The sequence below is a fragment of the Podarcis melisellensis genome (genome assembly GCF_964234715.1).
Source record: "Podarcis melisellensis genome assembly, chromosome: 17".
NCBI classification, from domain to species: Eukaryota; Metazoa; Chordata; class Lepidosauria; order Squamata; family Lacertidae; genus Podarcis; species Podarcis melisellensis.
In genome coordinates, this window is record NC_138534.1 from 6,871,139 (window position 1) to 6,893,012 (window position 21,874).

Sequence of the window (21,874 nt, forward strand, 5' to 3'; positions counted from 1 at the left end):
AGTTCCTAGCATCCCACTCTATGCAGTGGGGTGTTAGGGGAGCGGCAGTATCTCTGGTGGGGGACACATCATGCTCCTTCTGGAGTAGTTTGTCCACCCTTGGTCCCCACCCTGTATTCAGCTCTCAGTTGTGCCTCCTAGAAACTGACAGCGCCCTTCCCCAAGAAATGGCTTCAACTGGCCAGCCAAACCAGGTGACCATAGCCATGGGTGTTAAACCCTCAGTGAGTTAGGTGAGTTAGGGACTTGTCTATCCCCTGCATGCAAAGACAGGCTCTGGTGCATAGAGCCGATGAGACCCATCATGGGTCTAATGGTCAGGAAGGCGGTTTCTGCATGTGCCAAAGAGAGAAATGAGGGGCAGATGGGGCACATCATCCTGGGAAGGTAGGTCTTCTTATCGTTTGGTTGTGTCCAACTCTTCGTGACCCCCTGGACCAGAGCACGCCAGGCACTCCTGTCTTCCACTGCCTCCCACAGTTTGGTCAAACGCATGCTGGTAGCTTCGAGAACACTGTCCACCCATCTCGTCCTCTGTCGTCCCCTTTCTCCTTGTGCCCTCAATCTTTCCCAACATCAGGGTCTTTTCCAGGGAGTCTTCTCTTCTCATGAAGTGGCCAAAATATTGGAGCCTCAGTAGGTCTTCTAGGAGAAGGAAAACTCTGATCCTAAACCTCCATGGCCTTGTGGCTATCCTCATTTGTGAGAAAGGCTTCAGAAGTAAGCCATGAGGAAAAACCTATACTTGCTGTCTCCTGGGACATCTTTGGGAGAAAAAAGGGCCAAGGAGTAAACCCTACACCAGTCCGTATTGGATTCCCTAAGGCGGTTGGATGGTGCCTTGTCTGCTTCCTTCCAGCAACTCCTACAGCCAAGCTGGTGCTCAACGTATTGCTCTGATTTCCTTTGGACCACACCAGCGAGGCTGAGAGTCTTGTCATCTAGGCAGCCTGGGACCTTCATACACACTGCCCAGGCTTGTGCCCCAGGGAGGTCACTTCTGTGCTGCTAATGCAGCTACAGCAGGCTCTGTATCTCTTCATCCCGAGGCGTTACGCATACATGGTCTCCTAAGACAGGCGAATGCCAACCGACCACTCTGTGGTTTGGGCTCTTGGAGAGAGAGTGTGTACCTGCATGCACACACATGCACACTTCCTTTATTATTTTATTTATTTTATTTTAAATAATATTTATTACTTTTAAAAGTTACAAAAAAGAGGAGAAGAAAGAAAAAAAAGGAAAAAAAGACAGGACATAAAGAAGTCAAAAGAGAAGAAAAACACAACAGTGCCATACAATATACCAACAATCTAAAACCCAACCTAAACCCATTAAACTAAACATATAAATAAAGCAAAACAAAAACAATTTTAAAAATATCTCTCCTTTTCCGTATTCTATCCTTCATTTCCTTGTTTCCTCGACCTCCTCACACCTCCCTTTTTGTATTCCAGTTCTACTAATTGTTTCAGCAAATCCTTTCCATCTTTCTCTGTTTTCTGTCATCTTATATATAACATATTTTTTAACCTTACGTATTTCCCTTTAAGACTAAATACTTATATATACTTAACTTCTTGTAACATTTCTGCTAAAGCCATATAATATCATTCCACCATTTTTCTAACAGTCATTAATTTTACAGAATTTCTAAATATAAACTTTAAATTTCCCAATCTTCTTCCACCATCTCCTCTCCCTGGTTTCGGATTCTGCCAATCCTTTCCATCAGTTCCATGTAGTCCAACATGCACACTTCCTTTAAGGCTGTCTTCTCCTACTGCAGGGCCAGCTTGATAGAGGATAGGCTGAAACTGAGCTCAGATCACCACCTGTTCTGATGGTGGGCGATAGTAATGGTAGTAAGAGAGGAACCATGCCAAAGGCTTGGATTGGGACAGAGCATTTTCCCTCATCTGCCAAGCCAGAGATTTGGGATGCGATATAGGCTTGTTGGTGTTGGCACCCGTCTCTCTTTACACACCATCAATGTTTGGGGACTAGTGTTCCTTTGCCTTCTATTCACAAACAACACTCTCCCATGAGAGCTATTTAATAAATTAATAACTGCAAGCAGGGGCACCGACTTGCTCCCCCACATTGAGGGGGTGCGGCCACATGACACGTCACGTGATACTACCTGACAGATGTGCGGAAGGCGTTCTTTACACTTGCTCTCCCCAGCTGCTGCCCGGCTCCAGGGTTCCTGGGCTGCCAGGCAGAAGCTGAGACGAGTGAAGGCAATGATTGCCCTCCCTCTTCCCAGCCCCCACCTGGTGGCCTCCTAAATATTGGGGGTGGCATAGACCCCTGCCCCCAAATATTGGGTGGCTTGCGCCCCATATATCCAGCACCCCTGATTACAAGATGGCCCACTGCGGATAGTTTACATTGAACTGGGACGTTGCCAACCCCCTTGCCCTCAGACAGGATGTTGCACTCTGAAATATTCCCAAGAGACAGAGGGCAATGTTTGGAAGTCATGGTGTTGGCATAGCTGTTTGGGCAGCAAGATGTCTTGGGCTGACTGTCCCTATCCTGGATGCTGTTCTCTGATTGCTGGGGCCAGGAATGCACCTTCGGCACTTGCTACCCATGCAAACCAGATGTGCCAGGTATTTCAGCCCGCTCTGATCTACTCTGAGATATTGGGCTCTACACCAGGGATGGACTTGATCTCTGGGTAACTTGTAAATCAGTGAAGGTTTCTGTTCAACAGTAGCAACAACTATAAGCCTCTCTCTTTGGCTGCTGAAATGAAGAACACTTGGAGTGGGTTTTTGTGTGAGAAGACTGAGACAAAAGCAAATTCCTGGGACGAGCATGTGCTCAGAGGCATCCTTTTACCCTTCTTTAATTCTTAACTTTACGTTTGCCCCGCTGAACCGCTTTGCAGATATTTGGCTTCAGTTGGGGGAACTTGTTAAAAAGAAAGAGAATAGTCTGCCCATCTTCTCTCCAGCTTACACAAATCTGGTGCCCTCCAGATGTGTTGGACTCCCACTAGCCAGCATGACCAGTGGTCAGGGATAATGGGAGTTCTAGTCCAGCAACATCTGGAAAAGCACCAGGTTGAAGGAGGCTGCCCTGGACACTTCTGGCATTCCAAGGTTGGGTGATTGCAGAAATTGGCTACAAATGCCTTTCCTCTCTTAATAAGTCATAGCATTTTTTTCTCCAGAGAAGACAATGAGTAAGCTGTATTCCATAGTGTTTTGCTTAAGAAGCTTTCTAAATGATCATTTTATAGGGCAGCAGAAGCACATCATTGCCCATTTGGTACATGGGACCCAGATATTGACTCTTAAGGAAGAGCTTCTGTTTCAGAGGAACCGCAATTTGCCTAGCCCTAGATCCGCAATATATTGGGAAAGTGTGGTATATTGGGAAATTGAGATTATCTTTCCAGATTTTGTTGTGTTTTGGAGTGTTCTCTAGGATATGGCTACATAAGTATCTGGGGCAGCAGAGCGGGGAAGGGGTACATACTGCATACATTCTTCTTTGGCTATCACTCGTAGCTGAGTAAGATTGTCTTCCATAAACACGATTTTAACAATGAGTCTGTAAGTGACTGTGGAGGCCAATTCTGGATCCACACGTCCTTCCACAGTGGAGACATAGGTTTCCAGGTGGGAGATGATCACGGTGTGGATTTGCCAAGCATGCCTTCCTCTTAGCACGTTTCTCCCTTGCATCCTGAGTTTGAGTGTCTTCAAAGCCCATGACACCTTTGGTAAAGGCTGTTCATCAACTGGAGCGCTCGCAGGCCAATGTTTCCCAGTTGTTGGTGCTTATACTACTTTTTTTTAGATTTGCCTTGAGACAGTCTTTAAACCTCTTTTGTTGACCACCAGCATTATGCTTTCCATTTTGAAGTTTGGAATAGAGAAGTTGCTTTGGAAGACAATAATCAGGCATCCGCACAACATGACCAGTCCTATGAAGTTGATGTTGAAGAATCATTGCTTCAACACTGGTGATCTTTGCTTCTTCCAGTATGCTGGCATTAGTTCGCCTGTCTTCCCAAGTGATGTATAAAATTTTCCGGAGACACCGTTGATGGAATCTTTCGTACTGCATAGTGCTGGTGATGTCACTAATGACATAACTGCCCTTCTCAGGCACATGTTGCCGTCTTAAGTGGTACTCAACCTGCAAAAGAGAATTGCAGTGGAAAGTAATGCTTAAGAGAAGACGCTAGATCAGTCCCCCCACAATACATAGAGGCAATCAGCTTTCCCACTTGACTTTAAGACTTCCAGGAATATCTCCACAGAGATGAAACAGAAAAGAGCTTCTCCCAGACTTGGCTGTTGATGCTTGCCAGTTTGAGCATCTTTGGAAATCCCTTTGTATAGACTGAGCACTTCCATTTTTATTTTTTTGCCCAATGTTTTTTTTAAAAAAGGATGGTGGGAATAGCAGTACATCTCCCACATATGTATTCCACCTTTCACCCTCACCAATTATTTTTTAATGGTTGTTGCCTTTGAGTCAGGGGTTTCCTTCCTCCCCCAAACAGCTTAAATGTGGCAGGAGTGGGATTTGAATGGACTGCCTGCTTAATGCCATAATAATACAATCCTGAACCTGGTCACTTAGAAGTAAACCTCATTGACTTACTAGAAAGGAATGCAGAATCAATCCCCAACCTTCCCTTCTAGTATTGGGAGACAACTGCTAATATTTTAATTGTATTTGATTTGATTTTCTCTAGTTCTTTCATACCTACTTCTTTCAGCCTTTTCTTGCAAGACTTACCTTTCCTTCAATAACCTTCTTGAGTCATGCCCAGAGCAGAGACCTTCAAATAAAATCATACCAGCATTGAAAATACCAGTATTAGAGCTTCCCTAGTCTTGGAAATAGTGCTGTTATGAACAGAGCCTATAAGGAGGGCATTGGCACTTTGTATTTCACAAAACTCCACTTTGGGGCAGTTTATACTTTCAGCAGCATCAAATTGTACAGGTTTTTCCCTGGACTAGATTACTTCAGGCAGCACCAGAGTGAGTGGTTGTGTTTTTGAATACACTTCTACAAAATAAAGATGTTGATGAGAAAGCCATGCTGAGCGCTTCTCCCTCTCTTGGTAGTTTGGTGTGTACAGTAAGCCTGACCACTTGATTCTGATGAAGGTTTACTGGCCTCAGCTGACTCAGGTTCATTTTGTGATCAAATGTGACTCTTACAACCTTATCAGAAGCGTTGCTTCCTAGTTAGATTCCTGTCTTACAATGGTGCATTTTGTTTTTCGTACCTAAACGGAACACTTTGCATCTGTCCTTGAAAAAGCTTCATTTCATGTCTGTGTGCCCAGCTCTTCAGTTTTTGAGAACTTTCAATTTTTAACTTATCCTCTAGGCTGGGACAGTGGAGCCAAGCCCTGACCCTTGGCTGTGCTGTCTGGGACTGATGGGAGCTGGAATCTAGCAACAGCTGAAGGGCCACACCTCCTCCATCCCCACTCTAGACTGTTTGTCGTTCGCCACAAATTTGTGTCATTTACAGAACGGATAGCTGTACTCGTATCAAGCCTCATTCCAACCTGATCTTGAGCCATATGTGATTTCTCCACCAATTTGCATATTCATTTTAAGATAGTTTCTTCTAGTTCATATCTTCCAGACTTCCATGCATGGCTCTCATGAAGGACTAAGGCCTCCAAAGCCTTGCGCCAATATGTACCTGCCAGGTGTTCCTTGCCTGCTAAATCATTTATTTTTCAAAGCAGGAAGTTAGGACGGTGTAGGATCTGTACTTTAACAACAAGAAAAGGTTGTAAGCTGGTTGTTCATACCCCATTTTCTTCAAAACATTTATGAACTTACTTATTGTAATATCTTTCCCAGCATTGATGCTTGCAGGTGCATAATTCCAAAAGTTGTTCTCTCTTCCCCCTTTTAAAAGATACATGTTGTTGTACTTCTCTTCCAACCTGAAGGGCCAGATATGTTTCCCATGAATTTTCAAGTATGGCAGCTATTATTTCTGAGATTTGCCTACTAATTTCTAATTCGTTTTGATGCCTGAGGTAGAAAACTCAGCTGTTAGTTACCTCCACCCACACTCCCTTCTCTAATTAATATGGGATGCAATCTGTCAGGATGTTTGCATTGGCATGAATGGGAAGTGTGCAAGAGCATTACTGTGCAGTTCTTCCTGTTCATTTCAGTGGGGCTTGTACAGGAGAGCTTCCCCATAGGTTGCTCCTTATAACAGAGATCAGTCTGCAACCCTCAATGGGGTGTAGAATCCTCTGCCTCTGGAATCCCTTGGATAAAATGCTGTCTTAACTCTGCTGAGTTAAAATAATTCAGATTGTCTAGGTGATTCTTTATTTCACTGACTTTTTGTCTTTATCTGTGAAGTGTTGCTGCTTTCCTTCTTCATCAAGACAGAAAGCATTCAGGCTTCAGTCAGCAGCCCATTTCCAACAGCATGGTTTCAATGTAAAGGTAAAGGGACCTCTGACCATTAGGTCCAGTCGTGGCTGACTCTGGGGTTGTGGTGCTCATCTCGCTTTATTGGCCGAGGGAGCCGGCGTACAGCCTCCGGGTCATGTGGCCAGCATGACTAAGCCACCTCTGGCGAACCAGAGCAGTGTACGGAAACACCGCTTACCTTCCCGCCGGAGTGGTACCTATTTATCTACTTGCACTTTGATGTGCTTCCGAACTGCTAGGTTGGCAGGAGCAGGGACTGAGCAACAGGAGCTCACCCCGTCGCGGAGATTCGAACCGCCAACCTTCTGATCGGCAAGTCCTAGGCTCTGTGGTTTAACCCACAGCGCCACCTGCATCCCAGTAAAAGGTGTACTCTTGGCAAAAGCCAGATTGGAGAGTCTCCTCCCCACTAGCCCATAAAAGGAAAAACCATAATTCCTGGTTTATGTCTGAACACAAAACATTATGGTTTTTTCCACTCTCAACAAACCACTGTCAGCAGGCCAGGAGCGAACCTTAGCTACAAATCATGGTTGATTAGGAGCAAAACAAACTTCACATCCAAACCAGTGGTATCCTCAAAGCTAGGAGTCATGTTTCTGATTCAGTTGTGTTTCTCATTTACCTTGACCTGCACTTGCCTCTCTTCTAAGTTGAGCAAGTTCTAAAAACCAGTATTGTCATTTCCACACAAAAAAGTGGGGTGGGATAATATCACCCCTCTCACCCTCATGCACATGCCTAACTAAGTCTCGTACTCTTGGTATATTCAAGCGTGGCCAGTCTTCAGATACTTCAGAAATTTGTACTGCCAGGGTCAGGCCCAGGGTCAGCAACTGACCCCCTTATGCAGGACCCAGTCAGGGGCCCTGACGCTTAATTTGAGTCCCCTTGGTGCTCAGCTACAACCTGCCATTTTAAATTTTCCCACACCACCCTGAAGCAACTCTACAGCCCAGTGTGTTGTTAACCCACAATTTATGAAAGTTCAGTCATGGTATTGCTGGGGTCTAACCCACTTCGGAAAACAAATAATGGGGTGCAAGGAAGGGCCAGGTGATTTGAACCATTCCAACCCCCTGCAATGCTGGAATCTCTACTAGATCGTACATGGCAGGTGGCTATCCAACCTCTGCTTAGAAACCTGCAAGGAAGGAGAGCCCACCACCTCTCGTAGGAGTCTGTTGGACTGCTGAACAGCCCTTACTGTCAGAAAGTTCTTCCTGGTGTTTAGTTGGAATCTCCTTTCTTGTAACTTGAAGCCGTTGGTTGAGGTCCTACCCTCCAGAGCAGGAGAAAACAAGCTCCAGGTGACAGCCCTTTAGACATTTGAAGATATCTCCTCTCAGTCTCCCCTTTTCCAGGCTAAGCATCCCAGACTCTTTCAACCATTCCTCATAAGGCTTGGCTTCCAGACCCTTGATCAACTTGGTCACCTTTCTCTGCACACATTCTAGCTTTCAATGCCCTTCTTAAGCTTTGGTGCCCAGAACTGGGTGGGTGACAAAACAGCAGCCATCTGGCCTTCTTGCCATACCACAAACCTGCCTGCCTGCATATGAATGAGGCAGATGTGGGAGCAGCACAGAAGGAAAAATAGAGGTTGTTGTTAATCCTACCTAGGTGGAAAGAGCCTTCAGCTTGGGGGCAGAGAGGGGAAATGGAAGCTTTTCTTCCTCTGTCTCAGATTGCGAGGGCATTTGCCGCGGCCTGCCTGAATTTTGGGCATCTGAAGAGACTGTTTCCCCCAAAGTTCAGTATTATGTGTTTAACATAATATAAAGATAATGGGTTAAATCCAAGGGATTCTATCCTCCACTGTCTTGCGTTTGGAGGATTTCCCACAGACCCGGTCCTCTGGTCTGAAAATGGGGGCAGTTGCTAAGGAGACTCTTGTTGCTATGGAGATAGCTCTGAGGCGCAGTGGATTGGCTGCCAGAGATGACGAGGATGCCACTTCTGTTCCCCTTTTCATGTCTCTTCTCTTCCCACCCCCCCTTTTGTGGTTCCGCTATGTGCAGCTTTGAGGAAATGTGTGATGGGAAGCAGGAGGGGAGGGATTGTTAGCTTTGCTGAGGGGAGAAAAAGATGAAATCAAAGCAATTGAGGAAGATGTTTGGGACACGTGATCCTGGGACAGGGGGTGGAGAGAGAATGAGCCTGTAGGTTTGGAATGGAAGAGGCCAGAGAAACTGGGCCTCAGCATTCACTAGCATGGCAAGGGAAAATGGGACACCCCTAGGTGATTAAAATGTGTCAGGCCGACCTTGCAGCCAAGAAAAGTGGGGAAGGAGCTTCTTGACACTGTGGTGTAAGTTCTTGCACATGGAAGAACTCCATCTTGTGAAACCTTGGGACTGCCCACAAACACTACCCCACTTCCGTCTCTGAGCACGGCCACAAACATTAATTCTTGAAGGTGGACTGAGCTATTAGCAGCCTCTGGTAAGAGACTGAAGCACAGGCCCAAGTTCTCATGAAGAGCAATTGAGCTGGTAAACCTGTGCTGTGGACCATACCACTTTAGACTGCAGGTGGACGTTTCACACAACAGAAAAGTTCCCCACGGGGGCGGAAATTCCTGCACATATAAAATTAGCAAGTCAGAGGGAAAGGTGAGCTAGGATCCAGATTCCTGGCATGCTAATTTGCTGTTTCCTGGGAATTCTATCTATTGCAGATGTATCTCTTGCTATTCCATTGCCTTTCATCTGACATGATACAGGCCAGGCATAATTTGACTATCTCACCTGCTATTTGGAAGCACTAGGCCACAATTTAGCAAGCGATAACCTATCATGGTTGTATGCTGGTGGCGCTGTGGGTTAAACCACAGAGCCTAGGACTTGCCGATCAGAAGGTCGGCAGTTCGAATCCCCGTGATGGGGTGACCTCCCGTTGTCCGGTCCCTGCTCCTGCCAACCTAGCAGTTCGAAAGCACGTCAAAGTGCAAGTGGATAAATAGGTATCACTGCAGCGGGAAGGTAAACAGCGTTTCTGTGTGCTGCTCTGGTTCGCCAGAAGCCGCTTAGTCATGCTGGCCACATGACCCGGAAGCTGTACTCCAGCTCCCTCGGCCAATAAAGCGAGATGAGCGCCACAACCCCAGAGTTGGTCACGACTGGACCTAATAGTCAGGGGTCCCTTTACCTTTTAACCTATCATGGTTTTATTCCATGAAACAGGATGCCATTTTTCTAGGGTGCCTGGTCCAGTGTGTGTGGAGGGGAGAACACGGCCACCGTTATGGAATAGAAATATCTCCTTAAAACCTCCGTACTGGGACAGTACAAACAACCCAGTGGCGAGAGGCATATCTTGGGCATTAAGTACTTAAGGAAATGTCATTTATAGCCACCCATAATAGTTGTTGTACCAGAGAGACAGGGGACCCTGTGTGAAAGGAGGGCGGGCTAGGAAATAGCTGAGAGCCTACTCTTACAGGTGATGCCCAGCTTCAAAACAAGGGTGGAGCTAAGTGAGTGAAAGTTTGGAAATGCTGGCTCTACATTTAGTTGGTCCTCAGGCTGGGCAGCAAAAGACATGGTTGGAGGATCCACAGCAGATCTGGGACTCCCCACCCCAAGCCCTCTGCCCTAAAAATAATAATATATTTTATTTATACCCCGCCCTCCCCAGCCAAGACCAGGCTTAGGGTGGCTAACAACCAATAATAAAACAAGTTGATTAAAATACGACTTAAACAAGAATTAAAATACAACATTAAAACATTAAAATGCAGCCTCTTCACAGGAGGAGAAAGGAAAAAAGAAAGAGGGGGAGGGAATCAAACTGATTCTAAGCCAAAGGCCATGCGGAACAACTCTGTCTTACAGGCCCTGTGGAAGAAATCGGATCCCGCAGGGCCCTGGTCTCATGAGACAGAGCGTTCCACCAGGCCGGAGCCAGTGTTGAAAAGGCCCTGGCTCTGGTTGAGGCTAATCTAACTTCCTTGGGGCCCGGGACCTCTAGGGTGTTTCTATTTATGGACCTTAAGGTCCTCCGTCGGGCATACCGGGAGAGGCGGTCCCGTAGGTACGAGGATCCTACTTTGTATATGGTACATTGTTATGCATGGGCGTAGCTAGGATTTATGTTGGGGAGGGGCAGACTTCAGGTTAGGGGGCAGAACTTCCATTAGTTAAGTATTTTTATTGATTTATTTGCTGGGGGGCAGTTGCTGCTCCCCTGCCCCCCCCCCAGCTATGCCCATGTTGTCATAATGGCCGGCGCCCTAATAGATTCTGAGAGCAGTGGGCATTTGGCAGTGGCGGTACAATTTTGACCTTTGTTTCATGCTGGAGAATAATCATACCACGAGGGAGTCTAAAGCCAAAATGGCACGTGCATTTTAAAGTACTTTAATTATCACTTGGGAATCTATCCTTTCTTCAGTTAATTCACTACCACTGTTTGCAAGCTAATGCTTTTCCTGCTTTAAATGTTGACATGCAAGCAGAGAACTAAAAATACGCTCCAGATGGATCGCTTCTGTTCACAGGTGATGCACAGGCTAAAATGAGGTTTTTTAATCCACCTTCTCAGATGGTCATCAATTGATTTTTAAAAGCTTAATACACTCACATATTTAAAACTGCATTTCTGTCTTTTACACAAGCACACCAGGCTCAGGAAAGAGGCTTGTAAGTGCTTTAAGTGGTGTGGGTGAAAGCAAGTTAATGCAATCACCTTCATATCTTCATTTGCTGGGAGTGAGCATGTAAGAGGGGGAAAAATTACTTTCTGGCTTTACACTGATGTTTTGTAGTTCAAGTTTAGCCCAGCCTTTCATCTGCTGAGCAGTCTGGCAAGTCTGCCTCTCCCAGCCCTCATGGGATACCCTGAAAGAAATCTTAATGACTTATAGAAGGGGGGGGGGGGTTGGGGAGGTAAGGAAATGTGAATAGAGTTTCCAGTTTTGGAGAGCTAATTTAACTCCAACTCCTAAAGTTTGTTCCCTTCTTTCTCTCATATAAGTGTATGGACGCTGTTCACACCTATGGGAGACAAGTGCTGTGTGCGAAAGGAAAATCTGCCTTCTACCCCACTGTAGGGTGACATGGCCTTCATGCACAGGGCTCCCACAGAGGTTTCAGCATGTGCTTGTGCACAGAACATGCAGAGACCTACATAAACCTCTCTGCCCTCATCTGCCTTGTCTGTCGTAACAATAGGTGGTTTGCTAGCAAATGATAAAAGGGAGATGAGCAGAGGAATCGGGCCAGCAGCAGAAGCTGGATTGCAGCTGGGTCTTGTGGCAAGGAAGTCTGTCTCCCAAAACACTTTCCGGTCCTAAATGCAGGCAGCTCTTTTATGTACCTGCTTCAAGGCAGGGTCTGGTCATGGGTGTAGTCGGGGGGGGGGGCAAATCCTCAAAAAGCATTAATAATGCTTAAGAAACTAAGGTTCTCCACCACCACGCCCAACAGAAGCTCAACAACATTTGAGGCAATCTCTCAAAAACAGCTTGACAACTTTGGGGGGCGATTTCCCCCCATAAGCTCAACTCCCCTCCCCCCCAACAAAAATCCTGGCTATGCCCATGGATCTGGTTGAAGCTACATTCATCTGACTCCACTCCAGACACGATGTATTGTTGCTGGCCAGCTTCCCTTATGCAGGGGGAGAAAGTCTGGCTAAACATTTGAGAAAGATGTGGGAGGAGGGAGAAGATTGTACTTGTGATGGTCCCTGGCTGGTTTAACTCTTCGTACTCTCAGGCTAAGGACATGCCTAGGTGGTAACTACTAATTTTTCTATTTGGCTGTGGTAGCAGACAACCAGCGGTGTGAAAAGTGTCTTGGAAGAAGGCAGGAAATCAGCACACACACACACACACACACACACACACACATCTCCTTCCACCACATACTGTTCTTGGGAAGCTAGCTTGGCGAGTTGCATAGGCAAGTTGTCCTCATCAGCCACAGGGCTTTGGGGAGATCAGCCTAAGTTGAAGCAGGTCTCTTCAGGAATCAAATACAGCAGGAATGTCCAACAGGTAGATCACTAGATGTCTGTGGTAGATATCCCCCCCCCTCAAAAAAAGCTCAACAACTTTGCCTGTCAATAACAATGGGTAGATCACAGCCAGTATTTTTATAATGTGAGTAGATCACAGTCTCTTGGGAGTTGGATGTGCCTGAAATACACTAACCCAATGGTCCTGGCTTGCTTCTTAAGAGCCGTGTTGGCAATGCTCAAACATGCCACTATAGTCATACCTTGGGTTACAGACACTTCGGGTTGTGCGATTGCGGGTTGCACACCGTGCCAGAACGGGTTACTTCAGGGTTTTGGTGCATGCGCAGAAGTGCTAAATCGTGCTTTGCACATGCGCAGAATCGCAACCCGTGTGTGCGGAGACACGGCACTGCGGGTTGCGAACGTGCTTCCCGCACAGATCACGTTCGCAACCCGAGCGTCCACTGTATTGCATCTTCACACAAGCAAGAAGCAGCGATTTTGATCATTTATCTGAGTTTGTATTCTGCCTTTTTCCCAGGAGGCACAGAGAAGCACGTTGACCTCTCAAGCACCCTGTACCAAGGAAAGGGCAAGTTTGAATCAGGAAGAGGGTGTAAGAGACATAGCAATGAAGGACAGAATTTCCATGTAGGCTCTAACTGGGTATGTGTGGGCAGTGCTGTTTTTCTAGAAAAAGAGGAGCCGGAACTCACCATCAGTGCCTCCCTTGTTCTCTTATCATGGCAATGGCACCTACCTGAGAGGTGCCGGAACTGAGTTCTGGTGATTTGCAGCTGAAGAAAAGCCCTGTTTGGGGGATTGGCAGGGACAGCGCAAGAGCACAGCTTTTGCATGCCTGGGTGAGTCCAAGCAAAGGAAGAAGGGGTTTGGTTTTTTGTCCTGGATCAGAGAAGTGCAGACCTTGGATTGCACTTCCACGTAATAGCATCCTGACCCTTAATCAAGAACAGCTGAAGCAGCACTGTGGAAGTCCTCCTGGAAGGTGGTTTTTCCTTTTGGTTTCTTCCTGAGGCTGCTGCAGCTGGGCGGTCTGTAGCATTACCCATGTCTTGGCTGACGAGCTGATGAGTCACCTCAACCCTTCTGCCAGGGAGCAGCATCCGGGAGTTTTTTCAAGGACAAAGTGGGTTTTGAAATGACAGCAATGTCAGGCACCCAACTGGGAAAGCCAGTTCCTTTGCCCCAAATCCTTGGTGCTGAGTTTTGTAGTGCTGGTTGCAGGAAGGGATTAAGCTTCAGACCACCAAGGGGTACCAAGGCTCTAGAAATGATAAGATGGAATGAAGTAGGTCTGATGCAGGATTACCAGACAATGTGTCTTTCTGGCCCCCCCCCCACCCATCCACCCACCAAAAAAACACAAAAAAACCACTTCCAAGATTTTGATGTCCAATGAGCTCACCACAATTTCTTTCAATGCTGTGTATGAAAACCTGCTACCACATCATCTGACATTTGGTGTATCCATCTGGACCAAATGCAGGGAACTTGTGGCCTTCCAGATGTTGGTGGACTCCAACTTCTGACAGCGTGGTCAGTGTTCAGGGATGCTGCAAATTGCAGTCCAGTTGCATCCAGAGGGCCACAGGTTCCCCACCACTGATCTAAACTATGGGTAGGCAAACTAAGGCCAGGGGCTGGATCTAGCCCAGTCACCTTCTCAATCTGGCCCACAGGCGGTCCGGGAATCAGTGTGTTTTTCCATGAGTAGAATGTGTCCTTTTATTTAAAATGCATCTCTGGGTTATTTGTGGGGCATAGGAATTTGTTCATTCCCCCCCCAATATAGTCCAGCCCCCCACAAGGTCTGAAGGACAGTGGACCAGCCCCCTGCTGAAAAAGTTTGCTGACCCCTGAACTAGACCATGGACCAGCTTAGAATCCCCCGCCACCGCCTGTCCCAATGAGATCACACGGAAAACCCTGTATTTTTAGAATATTTGTTGTTGGGTTGTTGTTGTTTTAAAAAAATGTCACAATAAAGAGACAGCTGTGTTATCAACATGGATTAAAAAACAATTGAATTTCTTTTATTGAAACTAGGGAATTTGTGCCTTTGGTGTGCATTCTCAATATCAGGAGTCATTTCCCTTACAGCTACTCAGTTTATGAGGCTGGTCAAACATGTGGATGACCCTAAAGAATTATTCATGTGCAATGATTGCATATGGGTTGAAATGCCAGCTGGTGGGTGTGGCGTGGATGGGTCAGTGGATGAGATGACCTCCCCGTCCTCTCTGTGAAAATGATGTACCTGTGCCACAATAGATTGGGGTTTCACTCTTGAACCTGAGCTGTTTTGAGAGTCCGCACACATTTGCAAGTCAGTTTTCCATTCTCTGGGTTGCATTTGGGCTAAAGCAACATGTGTCCATAGGTATGGCAGGTCCTTTGTATTTTTATTGTATTTGTATTGTATTGTTACATATATGAGGTAACAGGGTCTATTCGTGAATAGTAGAAATTAATAAATGGTAGGATTTTGATTATTTGGGATATGAAGGGAAAATACAAGTTGTGGAGGAATTCCTGGACTAGCCTATGCAGAACAACATGGCCAAGCTAGGGCCTTTAAGAAACAATGCAGGGCCATTGGCAAGGCAAGAGAAGAGGTGTGAACAGAGACTGGGGATTCGGAAGGTTGCCAGGGTAACTGGGCATGATGTCACAGGAAGAGTCTGGAGCCTTTGGCACAATAGCTGGGGAAAAGGCCAGAATGATCTTGGACGGGCTGGCTGGATGAAGGCAAGTAGAGAGAAATGCCCTGGAATCAGCTGCTGTACTGCTGTGGGGAACAAGCCCGTCTGTAAGAACAAGCCATGCTGTAAGATCTGGGGTGGATATAGACACAGGAAAACCCCCCGCTATAAATAAGTCAAAAATTAGAGCACTATAACAAAAGGGAAAAAATCTCTATGGAAAACTGTGTTTTAAAATTTCCTGTTCTCTGGCGCCATCTGGTGTTACATATTTATAGCGCATTCAAATCACTGTTTCTTTACTAATGTAGCTGAGTTCCTGAACTCCACGCAGATTAAAAGTATGTATATGTGAATAAACCATATATCTTAAGGCTATGACAGCCTCTGCTGTGTCTTGCATCTCAAACAATCACAGACCCTCCTTGGAATTTTGCCATGGCTTGGCAGAGATTGGGAGTGGCACCTAACTTTTGCAACAGTATTAATAAAAGTCTGTGAGTTCCCATGACTGTGTATCAATGCATCACATGCTTGCACAAGCGTTCTTGTGCAGCTGAGACACTGTACCTCCATCTCCACACACGGGAAAAGTCTGAATGCATGCTTGTGTACTCACACAAAAATATATGCATGGGCAATGGTAATGTGTGTTCCTAAGAGTGTCAGTTGTCAAGCTTCTTACCCTAATGTTGGTTTTTCTGCCAGTGAATCTCCACATGTGTTACAAAGGGTTCCAGTGCATGTTATTGGGTGCACACACCCTATTCAGACAAGAGAACTGGCCAGGCCAGTTGAGCCTAGCTGAAGTCTAGCATGATCAGTGAGCAGGAGATGATTGGAAGTGGAAAACAAGCTTATTTGCAGTTTTCTCAGTAGGAAGCCCCCTTAGAAATGCTGTAATTCCTAGGAAGACAGTTTGAAATCCACTGCACTGTGGTGTAAGGTAAAGGTAAAGGTACCCCTGCCCGTACGGGCCAGACTTGACAGACTCTAGGGTTGTGCGCTCATCTCACTCTAGAGGCCGGGAGCCGGCACCGTCCGAAGACACTTCCGGGTCACATGGCCAGTGTGACTTTGCTGCACCAGTGCAGCACACGGAACGCCGTTTACCTTCCCGCTATAAAGCGGTACCTATTTATCTACTTGCACTTTAAGCGTGCTTTCGAACTGCTAGGTGGGCAGGAGCTGGGACCGAACAATGGGAGCTCACCCTGTCATGGGGATTCGAACCGCCGACCATAGGATCAGCAAGTCCTAGGCACTGTGGTTTTACCCACAGCGCCACCCGCGTCCCTGCACTGTGGTGAGGAACCTATTATTAACATACACACACCCCGATGTTGGTGGACTCCAGCTCCCATCAGGCCCTCCCAGGATGGCCAGAAATGTTGGGAACTGGTGCCCTAACAGCAACTGGACCACAGGTTACCCACCCCTGAAGAACACACATGATTCAAGATGTGGCATACATGTTTATTCTCTCACACATTTACTCACAAGTAGTGGCTCACAGGTATTCATGGACCATGTGGCTGCCATCATCTGGCCATGATGTTTGCCTCCAGAGTCAGAGGCAATTGCATTCATGTCTTGCTTCTGGACTTCCCATGTGAATCTTGTTGGCCTCTGTGACAACCAATATTGACCTAGATGGGCCCTTTGTTCTGATCCAATAACGTCTTCTTTAGTTGTTGTTCTCTTTCTTAATGCCTGTGTATGCATACATGTTCAAATTCAGACTGTCCTGTAAGTCGTATACAGTGACACACAATTGCAATGACCTGTTCATACCTGTGTATGTGACAGAAAACCCATGTTAACTCCTTCCTCTTCTCTCTTTCCCCCTCTGTCTGACAGTTCAAAAGAATGCTGAACCGTGAACTAACCCACCTCTCTGAAATGAGCCGCTCTGGAAACCAGGTCTCTGAATATATTTCCAACACCTTCTTAGGTGAGTGCAAAGGTGCCTTTTGACTGTTGAGGCCCTGAAAGAAAGAAAAAACCAATAATAATAATAATATATTAATCCCTAGTATAATTTTCTTTTGCAGCACAGGATAGGCAAGTAATAATAATAATTAGCATCAACTTTCCTCATTGCTCATACATCACCATTACACAATTTGGCTCTCAGGATTATTAGAGTTCTTTAAACTGTTTTAAAAGTGTGTGCATGGCATGGGGGGGGGGGATTGTTCTGAGATATAAACATATATTGTCTGGCCTGCATGGAAAAATAATTAATTTAAATCTAAAATCCCATGGCAAACATTAAAGTTGTACATTTCTTTAAGGTTTCTGATAAAAGAGGAATTGAATCTGAAATGGAAAGTTCAGAGCTTTACCATAAAGCCTGTAGGATTTTTAATCTCTCCAGTCCATTGTCATAGGCTCTGATTAAAATGTATTTAGGTCTGTCTGCATAGCTTAGCTGTAATCTAAAAATGGCTCTCATATTACCTGTCGGAGTCTAACAATGAACTAACCCAAAATTTGTCAGGCATCTCTTCAGGGATATCTCTTAATATTACGTTATTTTCCTTAGAATTGAACTCAAATGCAGAGGTGAAGTTTTATGAATGCAGTGGACCCTCCGGATATGAACATAATTCATTCCGGGGGTCCATCTGTACCCTGAAAAGTCTGCATCTAGAGGCGCCGCTTCTGCACACATACACGGCGCGATAGAGCGCTTCTGCGCATGCGCGAAGTGTGCAGAGTGCTTCTGTACATGCGCGCGCGACAAAACCCGGAAATATACACTTCCGGGTTTGCCACATTCGCAACCCAAAAGTTACATTACCCGAAGGTAACGTAACCCAAGGGTCCACTGTCTGTCCACATACATAACCCCCCAAGCACCCTCTTTTTGATGATCGGTGAGGCATTGAATGGATAGGAGGTGGGATGAAGATACTTCTAGTTCCATTTTCACATAGTTCCCCAAGACTACGGTGAGAATGTGGCTGGAATTGCATATTCAAGCACACACACATTTGAAAGTAATGTAAAGGGGGCAGAGGACATCCACATTCAAATTTGCCTCCAAGAGACTTACTACTATGCTGTCCTGAGTTAAAGTTCAACAGCTCAGAGCCAGTGTGGCGTAGTGGTTGGAGGGTTAAGAGTGTCAGACTAGGACCTGGGAGAGCAGGGTTCGAATCCCCGCACAGGCATGAAGCCCGCCGGGTGACCTTGGGCCAGTCACCATCACTTAGCCTAACTTACCTCACAGGATAGTTGTGAGAATGAAATGGGGAGGAGGAGAAAAGTACTGCTGGAAATTGCAGGATCTCCAAAAGACCCCTTCTCACCTTAAATATGTGAGAGTGAAACTTTGGCGCACCTCTTTTCCCCCTCCCTATTCAATATCACTTCCATCCCATTTGTGTTTTTTTCTTTTGTGTTATCTTGTTTAAACGTTTTGCTTCAGTGTTTTTTTGTTTCACGGTTAGGTGTGGCTGAGCTTTCCTAGTAAGCTTAGCGTTCTGTAGGCAGTGCATAACCCCACCTTACGCCAAGGTTACATGTCCATTTCCACTTTCAGATTATTTGTCCTGCACAGTGAAGTTCAGCTGTTGGACAACTCTGGGTGCAAGAGCTGGAACCAGCACCCTTGGGGGCTGTGCCTCCTCTTTGCCACAGGATCCAGATTCTTGCGTTTGAGGGCTGGGCCATGCCACGTGAGGCTGGACAAGCTAATGCTGCGCTCTTTCCACTTGCAGATTAACAGTGGAAGTTTAGATATTTCCACTCAGAAGTAAGGCCCTTTGGGTTCAGTGGGACTTAACTCACTGGCAAGCGAGTGTAGGATTGGAGCCTAAACCATTTACTCTGATTAAAACACCCTGAAATCCGTGGATAAGGAGCATAGGATTGGACTGTGAGGCATTTCAGACACTTCAGGCACACATACGATGATTTGCAAAAACTTCCCCCTCCAGACACTGTCATGGACACAAATCAATGCTGCACACCTCACATTCTGTGGTGTGTACACTGTTGACATAAGAAAAACAGTGTCTAGACAACGCATTCAAGTATATCTGGTCATTCGGGCACTTGCTGAGTGGGAGATTCCTCCCTGTATCTCTCTTCGACAGACCCACACGCTCCCCTGAGCCAGTAAAAGGCAGTCAGTAGCTGAGGACATTCAAGGCAAACTCCCGGGTGCCTCCATTAACTGAGTTCCCAAGAAGCCAGGCCTCCATTGACGTCAGCAGATGCAAATACCCAGCCTTAAGCAAATGTTGATGCAAACGGCCCCTTCAATGGGAGCCTTGTGAGGGAGCCGGAACTTAGGCTGAGGCCAACGGCAAGTTGTGCTGGGGCCAGAATTCACACTCGCTCTTCCTCCACATAAGCAACTGCAGCATGTCCTGCCCAGGTCAGGTGGTGGAGCAGTAAAGGCTGCTGAGGTGCAAAAGGTGAGCGAGATCAAAGAAAGAGAGATCAAATCTAGGCTATTGGTATTTAGCTGGATGGACACTGAGATCCAGCGCCGAGGGCCTTCTGGCGGTTCCCTCACTGCGAGAAGCCAAGTTACAGGGAACCAGGCTGAGGGCCTTCTCAGTAGTGGCACCCTCCCTGTGGAATGCCCTCCCACCAGATGTCAAAGAGAACAACAACTATCAGACTTTTAGAAGACATCTGAAGGCAGCCCTATTTAGGGAAGCTTTTAATGTTTGATGTATTAGAGGATTTTAATATTTTTTTGGAAGCCGCCCAGAGTGGCTGGGGAAGCCCAGCCAGATGGGCGGGGTACAAATAATAAATTATTATTATTAGTATTATTATTAGTATTATTAGCCCAGAGCCCAGACTATTTTTGCTGGCATAGAGCTGCTGCAAGTTCTTCCTGATGTTTAGTCGGAATCTCCTTTCTTGCAACTTGAAGCCATTGGTTCGAGTCCTGCCCTACAGAGCAGGAGAAAACCTGGGTGGTTTCCGATATTGGCAGAGGAAGTTGCGTCTAGCAGGACAGAATAGAACTGCGTCTGGGAACCGCTGGGATATTTGGATCCCATGCTTAGCGTGGGATTATGTTATAGGAAATAGCCAGGATTCTGAGTTCTTCCTGGCTCAGAGTTGGGAGAGGGATCTACTACAGTGGTACCTCTGGATGCAAACAAGATCCATTCCGGAGCCCCGTTCGCATCCTGAAGCAAATGCAACCTGTGTCTGTGCGTGCGTGGGTCGCGATTTGCCGCTTCTGTGCATGCGTGTGATGCCATTTTGAGTGCCTGCACATGCGCAAGCGGCAAAACCCGAAAGTAACACATTTCAGTCACCGTGGAGCGTAACCTGAAAACACTCAACCTGAAGCTTATTTAACCTGAGGTATGACTGAAGTTGGGGTGAGGAAAAGAGAGGAACCTCTTCTGTTCCCATCTCTGCCTGTGCCTCTTTGTGAGTCTGCTTTCTCTGAGCTGATTGTACCATTCAAGCAAAATAGGCCTGCAAGTCAAGGATCACTCACCATACTGGAGGCAGCCCATGGAGTCTATTATGTCCAGCTCACAAGCAAATCCCAGGGTGCTCTTGGTCACCCAGGAAGCTGTCCTGTTGTGGAAGATGGGGTTGAATCTGGCCTCTTGCCCTGTCTGCATAAAAGGTGGCTCCATTAGCAAATCTGCTGTGGGAGGTTCTGGGCCACTGTCTCTCTTTCCGTGAGGGATGTCCTCACACTCTGCCAGTCTTGGTAAAAAGCCACTTCTGATTTTGTGCTCAACTGAGCTTGAGGGGATCTGGGAACTCTGCATCTTTTGGAAGTGTTTGGGATGAAGAAGGGCCCTGGAGAGCAACGGAGGTGGCTCCACAAAGGGTTCTGCTTTGCCCTCGCGAGAAAGCCCCACTGCCTCCTGGTTGGCTGGGTGCTCTGAGGGGTCACAATCATGCTTCTTAGCAACCGACTCTAGAATGCAGCGATGGCTTGTGCTCTGCTTGCCCCAGGGCCTCTTGCCCCCCTCCCCACTCGACCATGAGGCCCCCCTGCCGCTGCTTCTCCCGCAGGTATAATTGGGGCATAGCTCTGCCCTGCCATGATGTGACCCGCTCTCACTTCCCCCTCACCTTGCGCCCTCCCCACTTCCTGCCCCCGCTGGGCTCACCCACGGCTCGCCACCTACCCCTGGGCAGGCTGTCCCCACCACCTCCTCTCTTCTCCCAGTGGGTGCCCCCCACCCGTGACTTCTTGCCCCTGGAGACGGTCCTTGAAGAAGGTGGGGGAACGAGGCCCTGCACTCCTGAGGGTGAGTCTCTCCACAAAACTGCCCCACAACCTTCTTAGAGGCCTCTAGCCTACAGCCCCTGAATCACTACATCCTTGCCCCATCCCGTGAAGCTCCAGTGTGCACATTTCCTGAAAAGATCAGTGGAGCCCTCTAGTCCTGGCTGAATGCAATTGCATGATACCTCGTCCACAGGTAATAGATTTAAAGGAATGGATGGAATTGGGGGGTTGGGGGCGGGTTGGATGGGGGTTACTGCCTTGCGGCCTAGGACCCACGTACCTACGGGACCGCCTCTCCTGATATGCCCCGCGGAGGATCTTAAGGTCCACAAATGATAACATTTTTGGAGGTCTCAGGTCGCAAGGTGGTTAGATTGGTCTCAACTAGGGCCAGGGCCTTTTCAGTACTGGCCCCGACTTGGTAGAACGCTCTGTCACAAGAGACTAGGGCCCTGCAGGACTTGACATCTTTCCGCAGGGCCTGCAAGAGAGAGCTGTTC

At 47.0% G+C, this 21,874-nt stretch overlaps 1 protein-coding gene and 1 long non-coding RNA gene across 7 annotated transcripts in view; one reads left to right on the forward strand and one right to left on the reverse strand.

The window, feature by feature from the left end:
- PDE4A (phosphodiesterase 4A) overlaps window positions 1-21,874 on the forward strand; it is a 367,213-nt gene that overhangs the window by 322,602 nt on the left and 22,737 nt on the right. For all 6 annotated transcript variants that reach the window (XM_081894065.1, XM_081894063.1, XM_081894064.1 and 3 more), the window contains one exon: window positions 17,000-17,093. In XM_081894065.1, the coding sequence (XP_081750191.1) occupies window positions 17,000-17,093 (94 nt within the window). The remainder of the gene's footprint in view (window positions 1-16,999; window positions 17,094-21,874) is intronic.
- Window positions 16,595-21,019, reverse strand: LOC309360324. The gene is made up of 3 exons (XR_014163984.1): window positions 20,622-21,019; window positions 17,033-17,127; window positions 16,595-16,933 (listed from the first exon to the last, which is right to left on the reverse strand). It is a non-coding gene; the product is annotated as an uncharacterized lncRNA (long non-coding RNA).